Below are 22,650 nucleotides of genomic sequence, written 5' to 3'. Positions count from 1 at the left end.
GCATGTGAGATTTCTTTATCCATCCACCCACTGATAGACATTCAGATTGTTTTCATATCTTAGCTTTGGTGAATAATGGCACAATGAACATGGGACAATAGATACGCTTTAACCCCACCTCAAAGGCATTAAGGGTGCAGCAGTAAATGGGTGTGGTAAATATGATCTGATTTGTTTTAGTAAATATGGTAAAAAAAAAAAAAAAGGCACCAAAAAGTTCATAAGAAAGAGTAAAAGTAGGGAATGATGACCTATTACCGTTCAAGAGCTCAAGCTCTGGCCATTCTTCCTTGTGTCTTTATTCTGAGACAATACAAGGCCCTTCTTCTTCCAACTGAGATCTTGACCTTGCCTCTTTTCCTGACACTAAAAAGGATCCTGAAAAACAAACCCAGGTTCTGACACTTCCAATCAAGAATCTCTCTCCATGACCACAACTGGAGATTCTTTTCTGTATCTATGGCTGGAGGAAACTGGACAAGAGTTGAAGAGTTTATCCTCATGAGCTTCTCTTCCCTACCTACCGAAGTACAGTCATTACTCTTCCTGACATTTCTAATCATCTACCTGGTCACCCTGATGGGAAACAGCCTCATCATTCTGGTTACGTTGGCTGACCCCATGCTGCACAGTCCCATGTACTTCTTCCTCAGGAACTTGTCCTTTTTGGAGATTGGCTTCAACCTAGTCATTGTGCCCAAGATGCTGGGGACCCTGCTTGCCTGGGACACAACCATCTCCTTCCTTGGCTGTGCCACACAGATGTATTTCTTCTTCCTCTTTGGAGTAGATGAATGCTTCCTCCTGGCCACCATGGCTTATGACCGCTATGTGGCCATCTGCAGTCCCTTGCACTACCCAGTCATCATGAACCAAAGGATGCGTGCCAAACTCGCTCTGGCCTCCTGGTTTCCAGGCTTTCCCGTAGCTACTGTGCAGACCACGTGGCTCTTCAGCTTTCCATTCTGTGGCACCAACAAGGTGAATCACTTCTTCTGTGACAGCCCACCTGTGCTGAGGCTGGTCTGTGCAGACACAACACTGTTTGAGATCTATGCGATTGTTGGAACCATTCTGTTCGTCATGATACCCTGCTTGCTGATCCTGTGTTCCTACACTCGCATTGCTGCTGCCATCCTAAAGATTCCATCCGCTAAAGGGAAGCATAAAGCCTTCTCGACCTGCTCCTCCCACCTCCTTGTTGTCTCCCTGTTCTATGTATCGTTAAGCCTCACCTACTTCCGGCCTAAATCCAATAATTCTCCTGAGAGCAAAAAGCTGCTGTCATTGTCCTACACTGTTATGACTCCTATGTTGAACCCCATCATTTATAGCCTGAGAAATAATGAGGTGAAGAATGCCTTTAGCCGGACCTTCCATAAAGCTTTAGGCCTTATAAATTGCATCCCATAGACATTAAGAAGAGTAAGTGTACTGAATGGGGGGCAACTAGTTTCCTATCTGGGATCCCTCTCCCTCTCCTCCTATCTCTGTTGAGAAGGAACCCAGCTGCTGAAATGACATTAGGGAAGCTCAGTGCAGGCAAAGAGCATAGAAGTAGATGAAGACCTACTGATAACACCCGTAGAATTCCTCTGCTCATTGTAGGCTTACATTATTTTTCTCATTGGTACACTGGTATTTTGACAATTGTATGACTTATCCATATTCCAGGTATTTACTTTGTTAATATGTGCCAATGTTACATATGCTCTGACATTATGAAACTGCTTATACTGTGATCTTGGAGACACGAAAGTCATCTTGGCACTTTTCTTGTTTTGGATAAGATATTCAAACTTCATTTCAGTTGGAAAGGAGCCTAAAATCCCTGTTTACATAATTTATTCATTTCTTCTTTGTATGCTCCTGAGGCAGTACTGACTCTTAACTTAGTTGGTATTTAACATGGACAGAGGAAAGTGGAACAGTAATCTCCATGCATATTCATTTATAACCCAAAGAGCCTTAATCAATTCCTTCCTCAGGCTACTTTTCCCAAGTAATATTGTATTACAAAAAAAAATTATACTCAATATTATCAACTCATCACCAGTAAAGACTTTCCTTGTTTGGCTAACAAATAAGCCACGTAGAAACTTACTTTGCTTGCTGCCTCATTGTCATATTTTATTTTTGCAAAAAAATTCTACTTGAGCTATTCCATTTAACATTTTGAGATCTCCCTATTGCTTTCTGTGAGTTGGAAATAATTTCAATAAGTATTTAATTTAGAGACGTCTTCATATACTGTGTTCTTTAGCATAAAGTAGCATTAGATAACAAATACAATGATTTACCATGTTTTGAATGTGACATAAACCACACCCCCTTGTACTTTTTTTTTAAATTATTCATTTATTTGAGAGGGAGCAGAGAGGGAGAGAGGATGAACAGGAAAAGGACAGAGGGAGAAGCAGACTCCTGCTGAGCAGGGAGCCCGAATTGAAGCTCCACCTCAGGACCCTGTGATCATGACCTGAGTGGAAGGCAGACGCTCAGTTGAGCCACCCAGGTGCACCCTCCCTTTTTAAATCAACTTAGTTAACATTTTGTATTGGTTTCAGGAATAGAATTTAGTGATTCATCACTTACATATAAATACCCAGTGCTCATTACATCATGCGCCCTCCTTAATGCCTATCACCCAGTTACTCCATCCCCCCATCATCTACCTCCTCTCCAGCAGCCCACTGTTTGTTCTCTATAGTTTAGTGTCTCTTATGGTTTGCCTCCTTCTCTATCTTTATTTTGTTTTTTCTTCCCTTATTCTATATTAATCTGGTTTGTTTTTAAATTCCACAAATGAGTGAAATCATTTGGTATTTGCCTTTCTTTGACTGAGTTATTTTGCTTAGCATAATACACTCTAGTTCCATTCATGTTGATTGCAAATGGCAAGATTTCATTAGTTTTGATGGGTGAGTAATACTCCACTATATACATATATGTGTATTCCACTATATATATGTGTGTGTGTGTGTGTGTGTGTGTGTGTGTCTATGCACACATACATACACACACACACACACACACACACACACACACAAACAACCTCTTCTTTAACCATTCATCAGTCAATGGACATTTGGGATCTTTGCATAATTTGGCTAATGTCAAGAGTGCTGCAAGAAACATTGGGGTCCTTGTGTGCCTTTGAATCAACATTTTTGTATCCTTTGGATAAATATGTGATAGTGCAAATTGCTGGGTTATAGGGTAATTCCATTTTTAACTTTTGAGAAACCTCCATAGTGTTTTCCAGAGTGGCTCCACTGGTTTGCATTCCTGTCAACAGTGCAGAAGAGTTCCCCTTTCTCCACATCCTTGCCAGCCAACATCTATTGTTTCCTGAGTTATTAATCGTCACCATTCTGACCAGTGTCAGGTGGTATCTCAATGTGGTTTTGATTGGACTGATGATAGTGATGTTGAGCATCTTTTCATGTGTCTGTTAGGCATTGCTATGTCTTCTTTTGAGAAATGTAGGTTCATATCTTCTGCCCATTTCTTAACTTGATTATTTTTGGCATATTGATTTTCGTGAGTTCTTTACAGATTCTGGATACTAGCCGTTTATCCATTATTTCATTTGCAGATGTCTTCTCCCATTCCACTGCTTGTCTTTTAGTTTTGTTGATTGTTTCTTTCTCTATGCAGAAGCTTTTTGTCTAGATGAGGTCCCAGTAGTTCACTTTTACTATTGTTTCCTTTGCCTCTGGAAACATGTCTAGTAAAAAGTTGCTGTGGCCAAGGTCAAAGGGGCTGCTGCCTGCTTTCTCCACTAGGACTTTGATGGTTTTCTGTGTTACTTTAGGTCTTTCATCCATTTTGAATTTATTTTTGTGCATAGTGTAGGAAAGTGGTCCAGTTTCATTTGTGTGCATGTCGCTGTCCTGTTTTCCCAACACATTTGTTGAAGAGACTGTCATTTTTTCCCATTGGATATTCTTGCCTCCTTTGTTGAAGATTAGTTGGCCATATGGTTGTGGGTCCACTTCTGGGTTCTCTGTGCCGTTCCACTCATTTATGTGTCTGGTTTTCTGCCAGCACCATACTGTCTTGATGATCACAGCTTTGTATACATCTTGTAGTCTGGAATCATGATGCCTCCCACTTTGCTTTTCATTTTCAAAATTACTTTGGCTATTCAGGGTCTTTTCTGGTTCCATACAAATTTTAGGATTGCTCGTTCTTGCTCATTGGAAAATGCTGGTGGTATTTGGGTAGGGATTGCTAAATGTTGCTTTGGGTAGTATAGACATTTCAACAGTGTTCTCCAATCCATGAGCATGGAATTGCTGGCTTGTAGTAATTAGTCAATACATACTGGCTGATGAGCAATTATTGGCTATAAGATAGGTTATTGTAACCTTATATTCATATGAGAGATGAATGCACATGTTATATTTACAGCAAGACTAATAATATATCCCATCTAATCATATCAATGCTATAAAATCAACATAATATCTTTGTCTCAGCAGTATGGAAAGTGAAAGTCAGAGAGTTTAACAAAGTTGCTAAGCATCACAAATCAGAGCACTCCAGTGCTGGAATTAAACTGAAGTCCCAGTGCTCATCACACACGCCCTCCTTAATAACCATGCCCTGAGCGCTGGTGTTATGCACAAGAAATGAATCATTGAACTGCGATAAGAACTTATGATGGTTAGGTGAACATAAGGAAAAAGAAAAATAAGAAATGAAAATATTAAAAAAGACATTCAGCCTCCGAATAAAGAATATTTTCAGATTTCTTTTTTTTTTCAGATTTCGTTCCACAGAACATAAAACAGAAGAAAATTTCTGCTTCAAAATAAATAATAATAAAATAAAACATAAACTGAAATCCATCAGACACCAAAATTTTTGTGCTTTTCTCTACACAATGCTACATTCCTAGATATGGGTTTTGTTTCTTGAACTTCATCCTACTGGCATCTGATATTCCTTAGGGCCCCAAAGGATAGTGGATCCAAGAGAGGTCAGGTACCCATGAGGAAGGGAAAGAAGAGGAGCTAAGGTGAGCCCAATTATACCTGGAGGGAAAAACAGATGCCAGCCCTTCAACTGGCCCTGAGGACAAAAGAGACACAGCTGGGAATAACTTTCCTAAACCAGGACTGGGAGCATGGCCAACCCATGTAGTGCACCCTCTTAAGCCTGACAAAGGAGATAGCAGGGACCTGGCTTCAGGTGCCGCCATTAATGGTTCCTCCAGGCTAGAGAGTAGCACTTCCCTGGTTCCTCTTCTGGTTCACTTTTTTTTTTATCTTATTTATTTATTTGTCAGAGAGAGAGCACAAGCAGGCAGAGAGGAAGGCAGAGGCACAGAGAGAAGCAGGCTCCCTGCTGGACAAGGAGCCCGACACGGGACTCGATCCCAGGACCCTGGGATCATGACCTGAGCCAAAGGCAGCGGCTTAACCAACTGAGCCACCCAGGCATCCCTGCTCTTCTGGTTCTTCTGACAACAGAGCCAGAGCTCTTCAAACACTCAACCACAAGCATGAAGTATGGGTATGAGGCAGAGCTGAGCAAGGCAGATCTCCCTGTTGGACACAGATAAGCCTCCCTGCAAGGGCCACTACAGCCAAAGGCTCCTCTCCAGGTTCAGATGCTCAACTGGACCAGGTTTGGCAGGCTTTGGAGGGACAGCTCATTCTATTCCTGTGTCCACACTGGTAAGATCTCATCAATTCCTCTTGTGTGTATGCCTCAGTTTCCTCTTTCTACTTCTAAGATAAGTGAGATCTGAGACTATAAAAAGATTGAGTTTACCAGTTTTCCAAACCTGACCTCTAAAACCTTCTGGGTCAGAAAGCTTCCAAGCCCGGCAACCTCCACAGGACATACACTTGTCCTAAGTTTGACTCTCCTCTGACAAACTCAGGGAAGACTTGCCTCAGTGGAACACTCGTGAAGCAGAGCATATCAGAGCACGCTACTCCTTTAGGGCAAGAGGATGGGTGCCGAAGGCTTAGAAGTGTGGGTTCCTATTCCTGGGGCAGTCGGTCAAATGATTAGCAGAGAGATGTTCCTGCAGAAGTTCTCGAGGGACTAGGTGGGAAGGAGCCTGTGGGCCGGTCTTGAGCCACCAGGTTCTGTGATGCCTCCTACTCCCAAGCCAGGGTGCCATGTCTTCTTCCCCGGTAGTTTCCAGAAGTTCTATGGGAATCCAGAAGACAGCTCCATCTCTCCTCCCTCTACCTTTCCAGTTCTCTTCACCAGCACCAAACACTGCACGTTGTCCTGAAATGGAGCCGCTCATGAAAGTGGTCTTAGTAGAGAGTATGGGTAGATATGGAATCCAATGGGAACTCCAGGAGTAATAAGCTTTCTGAAACTCTTGTATGCATTTTTCCACTCATTTATCCAAAAGTACATATAAATAGCTAAATCTGCATATGCATTGGGCCTATGCCTGTAAATAACGAGCAGATCCTGGCTTAAAGGGACTTGTAGATTAAATTGGGAAGTTCTGATACCAATAGATAATTAAAATATAACTGAATAACTAAGCATTTTTTAAAGGACTCAGGAATAACCCTATCTGGAAGCATCACAGAGGAAACTTATCTGAGTTTTGGAAATGGGAAGGAGGAAGTCAGCATGTACAAACACAGATAATGCTCTATGCAAAGATATTAGGGCAGAGATTGGCTAACCACAACCCATGAGTGAAATCCAGCTAGTCCCCTGTTCTATGCGGCCCAGAGCTAAAATGGACTTTCAATTTTTTTAAATGGTTACATAAGCCAAACAAAGAATAGTGCATAGCATCTGAAAATTACATGAAATTCAAATTTTGATGTCTACAAATAAAATTTTATTGGAAGTCAGCCAAGCTCATTTGTTTGGGTAGTGCATATACCTGTATTCCTAAAGTTTATTTGTTTACCTGTACATAAGGTGTTTTAAGTGTGTGTCTGGGTGTGTGTGTGTGTGTGTGTGTGTGTGTGCATTCACTTGGATACTGAGCAGTTGCCACAGAGATCACATGATCCATAAAGTCTAAAATATTTTCTATCTGACCTTTTACAGAAAAACTTTGTTGATCTCTGGTATGGAACCATAAAACAAAGTAATTATCAATAAATAGTGAGAAACTCAGCGTCGGTGGAGAGTAAGGTACCTGGATGATGAGGACACAGAAGGTAAGAACTAAGCACTATTCTGTGTTCATATTGTGCATCCTGCTGAATACCCAAGTGTAGCTTTTATTACATTTTTTCTGGTGATGCTTCTGAGTGCAGTCTCTGCCTTGTATTGCCTATGCAGACAAGTTACCAAATTCCTTAACTACCAAATTACTTAAACTCTCTAAACTTCTGTTCATCCATTGGCAGTTTGGGGAGGGATAATAATCGCCTGGTCACCATTTTCATTTCTATTGTGACTGCCTTTTATGGCTGCTATATAGCAAATGTAGCTCACTGTAAAATGTTTAGAAAGCCAGAAAATGAAGTTCTAAAAGAGATAACCCCATCCCTTTTCCAACTACTTAAAGGTAATTATTGGTAAAATTTTGTATCTCCTCGGAGTCTATCTTTTTTCTGTGCACATATTTATGAAGTTGGAAGCTTACATGTGCACATGTGTATTGTTGTTTTTTTCTCTTTTACTATTATATGATGGGTACTATTCAGTAAATGTCCTTCAAAACGACTTGGGTGATTACATGTTATTTTCTTAATTGTTTGATTCATAGTTGACTTGGTCATTTAGGTATCAGTGTTTTTTTTTCCAATTTTGACATGATAATGCTATAACACTGAGTACATTTTTATGTAAAATCTTGTCTATGGCTCTAATTATTGACCTAGATTAGAAACTCTGAGGAAATTCTTGAAGCAAAATGCATGAAACTTTAAGGGACTCCCTACGGATTTTCTAAACTGCTTTTCAGAAAAATTATGTTGATTTGCAGTCAAAACCTATACCATCCCTCTCATTAGCACCGAGCCTTGTGATTGTTTTCACTTTCTAAGTTTGATGAGAAAAGTTGAACTTCTGTGTTATTTACAGATTTGCTCAATTTTTGGTTATTTTGCTAATTTTATATGCTTGTCTTTATTGCCATTTTTGGCAAACCGAATCTTTGTGATCTCTAGCTTTTGTTCTCAGAGGTGTTGTTTTTCCTTAATGAGGTGTATGACCTCCTTACAAATCATTAGATGCTTTTAATTGTTTGTTGAGTAACTACAAGTACAATTCCAAGTTTACCATTTGCATTTAAAATTTTAGGAGGTGTTTTGAGTTACAGGGGCACGTGGGTGGCTCAGTTGGAAGAGCGTGGGACTCTTGATCTTGGTCATGAGTTCAAACCCTATGTTGAGCAGAGTGGACTTAAAAAAAAAATCCTAAAAAAAGAGTTGTCCTGAGTTACAAAAGTATTGTATTCTTTGTAATATATGTGTTTATCTCAATACATTGTCAAGTAATACATTGTCAAGATGAATAATGTAGAATATATGAAACACAAAGAAGAAATTTAAAACCCATATTCATACCACTAAGATTGTGGCATTTAAATGAATAAAACTGCAGTTTTTCCATGTATGGATATAAGTTAATATTTTAAAACAAATGTCTTCCCATCGAACATACTATTTGGTAACATACCATCCACTTAGCTAAATATATTGATTCCTTCTCATGCCATTAAGTCCATTAAGTGTTCTTCTATAACATAATTCTAAATCCCTGCAGAATTCTATAGCAGAGATATAACACTGTTTAACTACTTTCTATCTTTATTCTTTCTGTTCATTTTTCTGTTAGTACATTATCATAAATAAAGTTGAGAGGAACATACTGGTAAATGCAATTTGTACTCAAACTTAATCTAAAATTGTAGGTTGGTTATCTTTGATGTATTTTGTGAAATCTATGTGTCACTTTCATTTATCATGTTTATTTCCCTTCACTTTTAACACAAATGAGTACTACAATTTTTAAAAGTCTTACTTTTTTTATAGTTGAGTATGGTTGACACAAAATGTTATATTAGTTCTGGGTGCATAACTTTGTGATTTGACAGGTTTATACATTATGCTATATTCACCACAAGTATAGCTACCATCTGTCCCATTATGTTGCTGTTTCATTATCATTTGACTGTATTCCTCATGCTCTGCCTTTTATTTCCATATCTTACTGATTCCATAAGTGGAAGCCTGTAGCTCCCTCTCCTCTTCATCCATTTTGCCCAAAGCCCCATCCCCTTCTATCTGGCAACATCAGTTTGTCTTTGATTTTATACTTCTGATTCTGCTTTCTTTGGTTGTTTATTCTTTTCTTTAGATTCTATTTATGATTGGAATCATATGGTATTTGTCTCTCTGTCTAAAAACCTTGTTTTTCATTTCCATTTACTTTCTGCAAACTCCTTACGTTTTTTCCATGTTTTGTAACCATTCTGATTTCAAATATATGATTATATCCATTGCTACTTTTCTTTTTTTTCCCCAGGCTATATAAATTTTTTTATTGTGGTAAGAACAGCTAAGATGAGATATATATCTTAAATTTTTAAGTACACAATGCAGTATTATTAACGACAAGTACAATATTGTACACCATATGTCTAGAACCATCACTCAAATATTATAAGGTTAAGCTCAAAATTGGCTCTTGTTTTATATAAATTTCAGGTTAATTAAGAAAGTAGTGTATTTCTGAGTTGGTAAACTTTCTAGTTTAGTTATTTTACCTAATCAGAGGTAGATGTTGAATTCATGAAACATTTTGCGACCTACTGAGGTTAACATATTTTTCTAAATTGAATTTTGATGAGATTAATTATATTTGATTATTTTGAAATTACAAATCATGCTTGCATTTTGCATTCTTAGAATAAATTCTGCTTGGCCCTACAGATAATTTTAGATTAACAAAGATCTCAATTTACTTGATATTTTTGGACTAGTGTTCCCAAAGAAGATTGATCTTTGGGGTCTTTTGTGTGTATTATATTTGCAACTTTGGAAAACGGGTATACGTAATTGTCATAATGGTAATTGGAAAACATTGCACCTTTTCCCTTTTTGTTCTGAATCACAAGATTTATCCATTTCTGAAGGACTGAATTACTACATCCATTAAACTATTTCAGGTAATAGCCCTTTTTGTAAATTTTTTATAAAATTACTCTAACACACCCATGTTTTATCTTGGATTGCTGTGTGTTAGTTTTTCTCAGAGAGAGGGAGAGAGGGCAAGCAAGCAAGCAAGCAGAGGGGCGGGGCAAGACAGACATGGTGGGAGGGAATCCCAAACAGGTTCCACACCCAGTGCAACCTAATTCCAGACTCCATCCCATGACCCTGATTTCACAACCTGAGTGGAAAGCAAGAGTGGAAGATTTAGCCTACCGAGCCATGCAGGTGACCTGTGTTTCATCTTTTATTAAATCAAAGTGAACCTTACATATTACCAGAAAACAACATATTTGGCTTAATATACCACACATTTATTAGTGTAATTGTATTCCCTTATAATTTACATTTTTAAATTCTATTTCTAAGGTTATTTTCCATTTCTTATTTCTAATATTGCATATTTTTGTTTTCTGTATTACTTTATTAAATTTTCCAACAATTTATTTCACTTTTTAACTTTTCAAAGGACAAACTAGGATATATTTGCCAATTTTATGACTTATAAATTAATTTCTACTATTAGTAGTAGAAATTAATTCCTCCTTTCGGCATCTATTTTGCTTCCTAGTTGATTGGATAACCCAGTTGATTTAATTATTTCTTCTGATGCAATAGTAAGTCTTAATTCTCCCCTCCACAATTTTTAACCTGCATATACCGTGTTTTGTCACGTCTGTTGTCAGCAGAAATCTGCTGTTCTTCCAAATTACTTTATTTCTGGTTTTATTGAGATATAATTGATATTTAACATTGTGTAAGATATACAATGTGGATATATTCTGAAAGGATTACCACGTTAAGGTGAGTTAACATAGCCTGCACGTCACATAATTACCGTGTGTGTGTGTGTGTGTGTGTGTGTGTGATAAAGACATTTGAAATCTACTCTCTGCAACTTTCAAGTATATAATAAGATATTGTTAACTACAGTCACCATGCTGTACACTGTATCCCATTATTTGTCTTATAACTGGAAATTTGTGCCCTTTAGCCAACATCTCTCCACTTCCCCCAGCTTCCCAGGCCATGACCACCATCAGTCCATTCTCTGTTTCCATGAGTTTGGCTCTTTTAGACTCTACACATAAGTGAGAACATATAGTATTTGTCTTTCTCTATCTGACTTAGTTTACATAGCTTAATGCCCCCAAGGTTCTGACACTTCTAATCAAGAATCTCTCTCCATGACCACAACTGGGGATTCTTTTCTATATCTATGGCTGGAGGAAACTGGACAAGAGTTGAAGGGTTTATCCTCATGAGCTTCTCTTCCCTACCTACCGAAGTACAGTCATTACTCTTCCTGACATTTCTAATCATCTACCTGGTCACCCTGATGGGAAACAGCCTCATCATTCTGGTTACGTTGGCTGACCCCATGCTGCACAGTCCCATGTACTTCTTCCTCAGGAACTTGTCCTTTTTGGAGATTGGCTTCAACCTAGTCATTGTGCCCAAGATGCTGGGGACCCTGCTTGCCTGGGACACAACCATCTCCTTCCTTGGCTGTGCCACACAGGTGTATTTCTTCTTCCTCTTTGGAGTAGATGAATGCTTCCTCCTGGCCACCATGGCTTATGACCGCTATGTGGCCATCTGCAGTCCCTTGCACTACCCAGTCATCATGAACCAAAGGATGCGTGCCAAACTCGCTCTGGCCTCCTGGTTTCCAGGCTTTCCCGTAGCTACTGTGCAGACCACGTGGCTCTTCAGCTTTCCATTCTGTGGCACCAACAAGGTGAATCACTTCTTCTGTGACAGCCCACCTGTGCTGAGGCTGGTCTGTGCAGACACAACACTGTTTGAGATCTATGCGATTGTTGGAACCATTCTGATCGTCATGATACCCTGCTTGCTGATCCTGTGTTCCTACACTCGCATTGCTGCTGCCATCCTAAAGATTCCATCCGCTAAAGGGAAGCATAAAGCCTTCTCGACCTGCTCCTCCCACCTCCTTGTTGTCTCCCTGTTCTATGTATCGTCAAGCCTCACCTACTTCCGGCCTAAATCCAATAATTCTCCTGAGAGCAAAAAGCTGCTGTCATTGTCCTACACTGTTGTGACTCCCATGTTGAACCCCATCATTTATAGCCTGAGAAATAATGAGGTGAAGAATGCCTTTAGCCGGACCTTCCATAAAGCTTTAGGCCTTATAAATTGCATCCCATAGACATTAAGAAGAGTAAGTGTACTGAATGGGGGACAATCAGTTTCCTATATGGGATTCCTCTGCCTCTCCTTCTATCTCTCCTGAGAAGAAACCCAGCTGCTGAAATGACATTAGGGAAGCTCAGTGCACGCAAAAGAGCATAGAAGTAGATGAAGACCTACTGATACCACCTATAGAAATCCTCTGCTCATTGTAGGCTTACATTATTTTTCTCATTGGTACAGTGGTATTTTGACAATTGTATGACCTATCCATATTCCAGGTATTTACTTTGTTAATATGTGCCAATGTTACATATGCTCTGACTTTATGAAACTGCTTATACTGTGACCTTGGAGACAACAAAAGTCATCTTGGCACTTTATCTTGTTTTGGATAAGATATTCAAACTTCATTTCAGTTGGAAAGGAGCCTAAAATCCCTGTTTACATAATTTATTCATTTCTTCTTTGTATGCTCCTGAGGCAGTACTGACTCTTAACTTAGTTGGTATTTAACATGGACAGAGGAAAAGTGGAACAGTAATCTCCATGCATATTCATTTATAACCCAAAGAGCCTTAATCAATTCCTTCCTCAGGCTACTTTTCCCAAGTAATATTGTATTACAAAAACTTATTCTCAATATTATCAACTCATCACCAGTAACGACTTTCCTTGTTTGTCTAACAAATAAGCCACGTAGAAACTTACTTTGCTTGCTGCCTCATTATCATATTTTATTTTTGCAAAAAAATTCTACTTGAGCTATTCCATTTAAAATTTTGAGATCTCCCTATTGCTTTTGTGATTTGGAAATAATTTGAGTATTTAATTTAGAGATGTCCTCATATACTGTATTCTTCAGGTTTCATTAGATAATAAACACTGATTTACCGTCTAATTTGATAACATCATGATCTACACTCCACTGTATTATTTTTACGTTTTTATTTTAATTATAGGTAGTTCACATATAGTTATATTAATCAAGTGTACAATATAGTGATTCAGCAATTCCATACATCACCTTGCGCTCATTAAAAGCGTGCTTCTTAATCCCCAACACCTGTTTAACCCATTTCCCCCCTTCCCCTCTGAATATCATCAATTTGTTCCCTATAATTAAAAAACTGCTTCTTGGTTTGTGTATCTTTCTCTCTCTTTTTTCCCCTTTGCTTATTTGTTTTGTTTCTTAAATTCCCCACATGGGTGAAATCATATAGTATTCGTCTTTCTGACTGACTTATTTCACTTAGCATTGTATTCTCTAGCTCCTTCCATGCATTGAAAATGGCAAGAATTCCTTCTTTTTGTGGTTAAATAATATTCCATTGTGTAAATATACCACATCTTCTTTATCCATTAATCAATTGCTGGGCACTTGTACTGGTTGCATAATTTGGCTATTGTAAATAATGCTGCTGTAATTATAAGGGTACATATATATCTATGAATAATGTCTTTGTATTCTTTGGGTAAATACTCAATAACACTTCACTCTACTTTAAAATGTGACATTTAAGCGGTGCCTGGGTGGCTTATTCAGATAAGTAACCAACTCTTGATTGCAGATCAGCTCATGGTCTCAGGGTCATGAGATGGAGCCTCATGTCAGGCTCTGCACTCAGCACAGAGTTGCTTGAGTTTCTTTCTCTCTATCTCCCTCTGCCTCTTCCCCAACTTGTGTGCACTTAATAAATAAATAAATAAATAAAATCTTTAACAAAAAAAGATTCTCTCTTTCCCTCTCCCTCTACCCCTGCCCCCTGACTGCATACTTGCTCTCTCTCTTTCTTAAAAACAAAAACAAAAACTTAATTTAAAAAAGCGGAATAAAATTAGGGGCACCTCGGTGGCTCAGTTGCTTAGACATCAACTCCTGATTTTGACTCAGGTCATGATCTCAGAATCATGAGATCAAACCCCCCTTCAGGCTCCATGCACAGTGTAGTGCTTGAGATTCTCTCTCTCTCTCTCTCTTTGCTCCTCCCCTGCTTGCACTCTCTTTCAAAATAAATAAATAAAATATTTTTAAAATGAAATAAAATAAAATAAAATGTGATATTTGAAATTTAGGTCCTTTTCTCATTTTGACATGATAGGCATACACTGGTAATAGAATAAATAAAATGTTGAAGTACAAAGATACCCATGGCACTCCAATTGCTGTCAAGTAATAGCTGCATCGGGGCACCTGGGTGGCTCAGTGGGTTAAAGCCTCTGCATTTGGCTCAGGTCATAATCCCAGGGTCCTGGGATTGAGCCCCGCATCAGGCTCTCTGCTCAGCAGGGAGCCTGCTTCCCTTCCTCTCTCTGCCTGCCTCTCTGTCTACTTGTAATCTCTGTCAAATAAATAAATAAAATCTTAAAAAAAAAAGTAATAGCTGCATCACTGTAATATTTTCTAACTTAATATTTATTCTTAGCAGCAGGCAAGTCCATGATCACGCTGATCATGAGTTTCATGTGTACAATGTAATGACTCTCTCTCTCTCTCCATATATATATATACATATATATATATTTATACTTATATATATAAGTAATTATCACAATAACTTCAGTTACCTTCCATTACCTCACATAACTTTTTTTTCCTTGGGCATCACTGTGATTTTTAATACCCCAAGTAGCATATGAAAGTAGCACTACATATGAGTTCTACACAACTGCTTAGCTTTGCTGTTGCAGTATGAAAGCAGCCATAATACATAAATGAATTTGCATGGCTGTGTTTCAATAAAACATTTCTGGATATTGGAATTTGAATTTCATATACTTTTCACGTGTAAAGGAATATTCTTCTCCTGATTTTTTTTCTGACCATTAAAAAATTTAAAAATCATTCTTAACTCATGAACTACATAAAAGTCAGTGAAGGGTGGGATTTGACCTATAGGCTACTGTTTCCCAACATCTGGGTAAAAGCATGAATTCTGAAGCTAAAATGCCTGGGTTTTATCCCTGTTCTGTCACTTGATAGCTTGGTGATATTGGGCAAGTTATTCTGCACTTGTATACTTTAGTTACTTCTTCTATAAAGTGAAGATACCCAGAGCACTGATTTCCCCTTTTTCACCTTGGTTGAGAGGATTAAATGAATTAATATATGCAAATCACTAAAAAACAGTACTAGGCACATGGTAATTTCTATAGAAAGTTAGCCATTATAACGATCTGATTAATGGGCTGGGTAGTGATGATGATGGTGAGAAAAATAGAAATTATGACATGGGAGGGAAAACTGGAGAAAGATGAGGGTGAAGGTGTTGGTAGGAGTCAAATCTTGAAAGGCCTTCCATGCCAAAGAGTTTGTCGACAGTATAGATCAGCTGAATGGTCTTCGGCATGAAGAAACAATCTATTCTGTATTTTGGAAATGTCACTTGGCAGTGGTGAAAAAAATGGGTGGTAAAGGAACACAACCTATGAAAGAGACACCAGTCAAAAGACCTTTGTAACTGGGCAATTAAGAGATTATTAGAACATAATTCAGTGCAAGTAAAACCACTTCTTAATCTCAGAATTTGAAGTCCTCCATCAAAATGGGTCAGCAGAGCAGGTATTCAGCAGAGCTGACAGATCAGAATAAATCACTGTGGCTCTGGTCTGCATCCACTCCTGTTAGCCTGCAGGCCAGCAGGGATTTGAGCTTCAAAGCTGATCTGCTTGCCAAAATGAGTTCATTGGGAGGTGTGGCTCTGCAGCCTGAGTTCATTAGCCCTCTCCCCAGATGCGATCCTACCTATTCACCTAAACTTTTCCTTCAGGTCCTAGGATAGGCCACTGGGAGCCTCAGTCAACCTTACTCCCTGAGCAGCAGTGTGCCTCATTAACAACTTTTTAATGAGGTCACAGGCTGTGACTGCTCATTAATAGTCTGGTTAGTCTGCAACCCCAGGGATGGAGGAGAGTGAGGATAGAAGCCAGTGAGAACAGAGCTCAGCCTGCACCAGAGCTGCATCAGAGGGAGAGAGAATGAACCCCCTTTAGCAAAGACTCCTGGGCTTTCACTCTCAGGTCCCCAAGGTCTCTTCTGGCCCTCAGAGACTGATTCTGCAGATAGAAGTCTGGAGGGACCAAGGCCTTAGAGGGGAGGTATTACAACAGAGTCCATTGATCCCACCCTTGGGCCAGAGATTCTTGAGGAAATCAAATGCTCTTCAGGTTTTCTTTGATGCTTGTGTAAATGGAATATTGCCCTTGGAACTCTCCGTCCCCTTGCTTTCCTTAACCGTGAATTTCCTTGCTATTCCCCCAGACACATCCAAGTACAGATTCTTTGTATTATTTCTCAAGTTCTTTTGAACTACACTTGTTCTTTTGAACTATACTTCTTCTGTCTTCCTTGTGTACTATCTCTTAGAGATCCCCTCCATTGCCAGGGTTTCAACAAATCCTGTGGAGATGAAGCCTCCTTGTGGAGATGAATCTTGGGTGTTGACTTTTATCTCCCACCAGGATTATTGCTAGAGCCTCTTCCCTGATCTCCCAGCCTCCAGTCATATTGCAGACTTACACATGCACTTCATTCTAATTCATCCTCCTTACCGTCTCCAGAGTTCTAAGTGTGCCTGTTGAAAATCTGTCATTTTCACACTTAAAATCCCAACAATCCACCCTCATCTTTAGAATTAAATTAATGTTCATATATTACACAAGTCCCCTTCTGCTTCAGCTGTATGTAGTTCAGCTTTAAGTTATTTTTCTAATTTTGATTCTTACCATACTTCAACCATATAGTTGAATGGATAGTCAACTATCGCCCTCCTGAACTATTTTCTCTCCCCCTACACCATGCATTTCTACTTTCCCTAAATTTACTCCTTTTTATTCCCCTCAACAATTTGCATTCTGAAAATCCTGAGTTCAAATTTCTTGTCTGCTATTTACCAGCTAAGTATATTTATGCAAATTGCTCTAAATTTCTAGCCCTAGGTTTCCTCATCTATGAATGAGGTGATAATACCTACCTGATGGAGTTGATATAAAGATGAAAATGAGAACAATGAGACCTACTGTGAAGGTGTTAAAGCCAATCATCCTGTGGCAGTGGAGGCACCATGCAGGCAACCACTTCCACTTGTATAACTTTATGAGTCTATTCTTGATAGTTCTTGCAATTTAAAGTAGGATATCAATTATTCAGAATTCTCAATTAGTTTGCTACTAATTGTAACATAGGTAAATTGTTAGGTCCCTTTCTTTTTCCACAGAGCAGAGTAAAGAAAGGGATTAACAGGAATTTACTGTCAAATTCAAGTTACCTATTTATAAATAAAATATCATTTACTCCTCACAGATATTATTAGGATGTATAGAATAGCAAAAAGGAACAAGAGGTAAGTGTCAGATCTTAAGTTTGAATCCAGGTCTACCTGAACCCAAAATGTCGTATTTTTTTCAGTATAGCATCTGCCTTCTCCAAAATAGAAAGGCAGAAACTATAAAGAAGTTAGAAGGAAAAGAAAAGAATAATATGTAACATAGAAAGCTAAGAGGCCTCAGGAAGATCATAAGAGAAAAAAATCTATGAGACCAATATATATAAATAGAGGATCTACTGCGTATATGGTGAACTAATTCTTTGAGATCACTGAAAGAACTAATGGAGTTATTTTTATTCTCTAAAGAAAGCTACTTGGAACAAATAAGTCTTCAAGGAAAGGTGGTTCTTATTATTAAATCTTTTTATCTCTAATCATTTTCTGCGACTATAATTCCTGTTCCTCACTCCCTGCTTCCCATACCAAGTTAACTTCTGTGTATCATTTAAGATTCAACTTGAATATTTCCTCTTCTATGAGTCTCTCCCTGATTCCTCCAGGCAAATCTGAGTTCACTCCCTTTTGTAAACATATGGTGGCTTGCATATATCACTGTTAAGCGTCGAAGTCATTGCAGTCGTGTTTCCCACAGTAAAGACAGTTTACCATTCGTGTTTGCATTTCTCAGGCCTAATTCAGTGCCTAGTGCAAAATAAATGAATAAATGAATCCATAATCCCTAAATTATTTCCCTAACCCTCACCTCTCACTGAAATGTGAATTCCATATTTCCAACTGCTTCTAAGAAATTTCTGCTTACGTGTCAAGGCGTGTGTCTAGCACTATGCTACCAGACACTCTCTTACAAATCTTGAAAAAAGATTCCTGTTACTTCTTTTTTTAACCCCACCATTCATTGACATAGTCTTTCAGTTAATCAGTGAATATTTACATACTGAATCTTGAGAGTATAAGAGTGAACAAGAAGCTGCCCTCAGGGAGTTGTTGGCAACTACACAATACCGTTACATAGAAGCAGACAAGTACACAAACAGCTGTAGAACAAAAAGGCAGGCAAACAAAGTGCTGTACTATGTCATAATTCTTCACTTGGATAAATGCCATCATAGAAATTTCAACCAGTCTCCTAATCCTGCTCATTCTTCCTTGGCAAAACTCTTACTCAGACCTTGGCTCAATTCCCATGTTCATGGGCCCTGCCATCACACAACACAAGACAGGCCCTGAATTCTAAACTGTTATTATAACAGCCTCCTCACTGTTCTCATTGCTCCCCTGCTCACATCCCAATCCCCCTTATATTCACTGCTAAGTACAGGATTTACAAGGATGAACAAAACAGAGTCCTTGCCCTTGGGGACATTATAGTCCAATGGAAATGAGAGATATTAAACAAAGAACTGCACAAATAAATATATAATTATAAATCCATATCATTGCTATGAAAGAAAAGAACATAGTATTCTGAGAAAGAATTAAAGGAGGGATTCCTAATTTGCATTTGGAACAGAGACCTCACCAAGAAAGTAACTTTTTAAAAAGTTTTTACTTTAATTCCGGTGGTTAATATGTAGTGTAATATTAGATTCTGGTGTTGCAATATAGTAATTCAGCACATCCATACAACACCCGGTGCTCATCACAAGTGCACTCTTTTTTTTTTTTTTTTAAGATTTTATTCAGTTATTTGACAGAGAGAGATCACAAGTAGGCAGAGAGGCAGACAGGGAGAAAGGGCGAAGTAGGCTCCCTGCTGAGCAGAGAGCCTGATGTGGGGCTCAATCCCAGGACCCTGAGATCATGACTTGAGCCGAGGGCAGAGGCTTAACCCACTGAGTCACCCAGGCACCCACAAGTGCACTCTTTAATCCCTATCATGTACTTAACCCATCCTCTCTCTTCCTCCCCTCTGGTAACCATTGATGTGTTCTCTATAGTTAAGATTGGCCTCTCTCTCTTTTTTTCCCCCCTTTGCTCATTTGTTTCTTAAATCTCACATGTGAGTAAAATTGTATGGTATTTGTCTTTCTCTGACAAACCTATTCTTCTTCGAATAATACCCTCTAGCTCCATCTATGTCATTGAAAATGGCAAGATTTAATTTTTTTATACTTAAGTAATAGTCCATTGTGTGTGTGTGTGTGTGTGTGTGTGTGTGTGTGTGTGTGTATTTCGGTTTAGGGCTAGAATAAGAGTTAGGGTTAGGGTTATTGCCAATGTGAGGATATAGACCTATTATCCTCCAGTTCAGAGACCTCTTCAGAGGGATATGTTTAGGGTGAGTGTTATGGTCACAGTGAGGGGTTAGGGTTAAGGGTTAGTGGCTAGCCATTAGTGGTTAGCAGTTAGGGTTTGGGTTAAGATTAGGTTTTTAATTAGAAAAATACTCTCTACTTCCATCCATGTTATCGCACACTGCAAGATTTCCTTTTTCTTAAGGAAGTGACATTTACTGGTATCAGAAGAGTGTGTAGGAGTTAACCAAGTAAAAATAAAAAGAATAATATACAAAGCAAAGGATTTGTATATACAAAGATCTAAGTCAGAAATTGCAGAAATGGTGTTGGTGGCAGTATTAGCAGTGATGTTGGTCATCATATAGTCAACTAGAATGCTCCTTCCATCCTTGATGGCAACTTTCAAGTCCCAGGTCAAATAACATTTTAATGGAACCTTACTGTATATGACACTTGCCAGGGCCTAGCATGTTTTCTATACTTTATCTCATTTCCTTCTTGAGATGTCCTTACTGGGCACCTTAATATATATGAAACTGAGACATGGAATAATTTTTTCCAGGTCACAAGTTTAGGAATCAGTGGAGGAAACCAGAATGTTAGTTTTGTTTTGCTTCAGATATCTTTTATCTATTAAAACAAAACAAAACACTAAATACTGCACATGATAAAAAATTCAGGCAGATTCCTTCCTTTTGGAGGTGGAGATAAATTTCCCTTCTTTTAATGTGGGTTGGACTTAGCAACTCACTTCTAAGGAATAGAATGTGGTAAGGGTGTAGTGATAAGTCATGTTTATGTCATGCACATTCCAATGTATGTAACAAGAAGGGCACTTAACTCTGGTATTATTCCCCAACTCCAAACCAAACAAAATTAAAAAAACCCTTCTAATCATGAAAAAGCAAGAGACAAGAATATCTCATATTGGAGAAAAGTAAGAATATATGACAACTAAATGCAAGGTAGTACCCTGTGGGCAGTCGCAAACTAGCTCGAGTGAGTGACCAAACAGGGCTCGGACTTGCGCCTGCTAAAAGCCTAAAAGGGTTAACAACCCTACAGGTGAAAAGCTGAGTAGTGCTTGAGAAAGAGCTTGAGCAATGGGACCTGAAACTCGCTTATGTGACTGCCCACATTAGCTTATCTGGAACAGACTGACCAGACTTGGTCATTAATTCATACTGGGCCTGTGCTGTCCTTGATGGGTATCTATAGTCAAGGCCTATTGGACATAAACCAGAGTCTTCTGGCGCCAGAGGAACTGCAACATGTATAGGTATATAGATAAGAGAAAGCCTGAAGGGTTTAATGTGCATGCCAGAAATAGTTACTCCCTTTTCTTTGTTTCTACTAGCTATGTAATGATTTGCTGTTCTGAATAAAGTGGGCATTGCTTGGACATCAACCACCTTGCCTCTCCTGTCCCCATCTCTTTGCGTCTCATCTTCATTTCACCATCCTCTTACCCGCTCGACCCTGGTCGTGTTGTCGCGCTGGCCGCGACAGTACCCTGGTAAATGAATCCTGGTAAAGAAAAGAAACATTTGTGGGAAACTGATCAAATTCAAATAGTGCCTGAAGTCTACTTAATAGTATTGTACCACTGTTAATTTTTTAAGTTTTGAGAAATGAACTGTAAGACGTTAAAACTAGGGAAACCTGTATGGAGTATAAAAAGGAATCCTTGGTCTATCTTTGCAACTCTTCAAGTAAAAAATTGAACCAGTATAAAATCATATACAATCAAAAGTATATATCTGTCTCAGTACTGATCTCTAGTACCCCACCCATTTCCCTGCTGAGAGGCAACTACTATCAATTTTCTATATATCTTTATAGAAAATTTATATAATAAATTTTATTTATATATTTGAAGTTTTCTTTTTATAGAATATATGCAGTTGTATGATGTGTATATGATATTCTCCATGTTGATTTTTTAAAATAAACTTTAAAAATTGCTAAGCATCAGGGAAACTGACTGGCTCAGTCTGTGGAGCCCACAACTCTTGACCTCAGGGTTGTGGATTTGAGTCCCAAGTTGGGTATAGAGATCACTTAAAAATAAAATATTTTTAAAAATAAATAAATTTTTAAAAACTGCTAAGTATCACAAACCAGAGAGATCCAATTCTAGAATTAAACTTAGGTCACTCTGATTTCAAATTTAGTGCTTTATTCTACAAAATGCTACTTCCCCTTAGCCAAGAGGGTTTTTTTTTTGTTTTTGTTTTTGTTTTCTTTTCTTTTCTTGAAATTCACACTGTTGTCATCTGAAATTCGTAGTGGTCTCAAAGGACAATAGATTCAAGAAAGGTCAGGCACCATTAAGAAAGGGAAGAAAGGGGAGCTAAGGTAAGCCCAATAACACCTGGGGGAAATACAAGTGCCAGCCCTTTGTTTGGCTCTGAGGACAAAAGAGGCATAGCTGGGACTAACTCTCCTAAGTCAGGACTGGGTATATGGCCAGCCCATGTAGTGTGCTCACTCATGTCTGCAAAGAAGGCAGCAGGGACCTGGCTTTGAGTCCAGCCGCTAATGGCTTGTGCAGAATAGAGAGTAAGACTTCCCTGGTTCCTCTTCTGGTTCTTCTGACAACAGAGCCAGAACTCTTCAAACACTCAAGGGCAAGCACGAAGTATGGGTGTGAGGCAGAGCTGAGCAAAGCAGATCTCCCTACTGGGCACAGGTAAGGTTTCTGACAATGGCCAGATTAGCCGAGGACCTCTCTCCAAGTTCAGGTGCTCAGCTGGACCAGGTTTGGCACAGTTCAGACACCACAATCTATTCCTATATCCACACTGG

The 22,650-nt window shown here is 38.8% G+C and overlaps 2 protein-coding genes across 2 annotated transcripts; both read left to right on the top strand.

Annotated features, from left to right (window-relative positions):
- Nucleotides 1–459: 459 nt before the first annotated feature.
- LOC308349992 (olfactory receptor 10A2) lies at nt 460–1,413 on the top strand (the record flags this gene model as incomplete). Its single annotated transcript, XM_080814993.1, has 1 exon — nt 460–1,413. The coding sequence occupies one exon, from the start codon at nt 460–462 to the stop codon at nt 1,411–1,413; it is 954 nt and encodes a 317-aa protein (XP_080671119.1).
- A 9,969-nt stretch (nt 1,414–11,382) lies between these two features.
- Nucleotides 11,383–12,336, top strand: LOC308349991 (olfactory receptor 10A5; the record flags this gene model as incomplete). Its single annotated transcript, XM_080814992.1, has 1 exon — nt 11,383–12,336. One exon carries the CDS (start codon nt 11,383–11,385, stop codon nt 12,334–12,336), a length of 954 nt encoding a protein of 317 aa, XP_080671118.1.
- Nucleotides 12,337–22,650: the final 10,314 nt, after the last annotated feature.

This window comes from Martes martes (genome assembly GCF_963455335.1).
Source record: "Martes martes genome assembly, chromosome: 10".
NCBI lineage: Eukaryota > Metazoa > Chordata > Mammalia > Carnivora > Mustelidae > Martes > Martes martes.
Note: the sequence above shows the minus strand (reverse complement) of the source record. Positions and strands in the feature narration are given on the sequence as shown.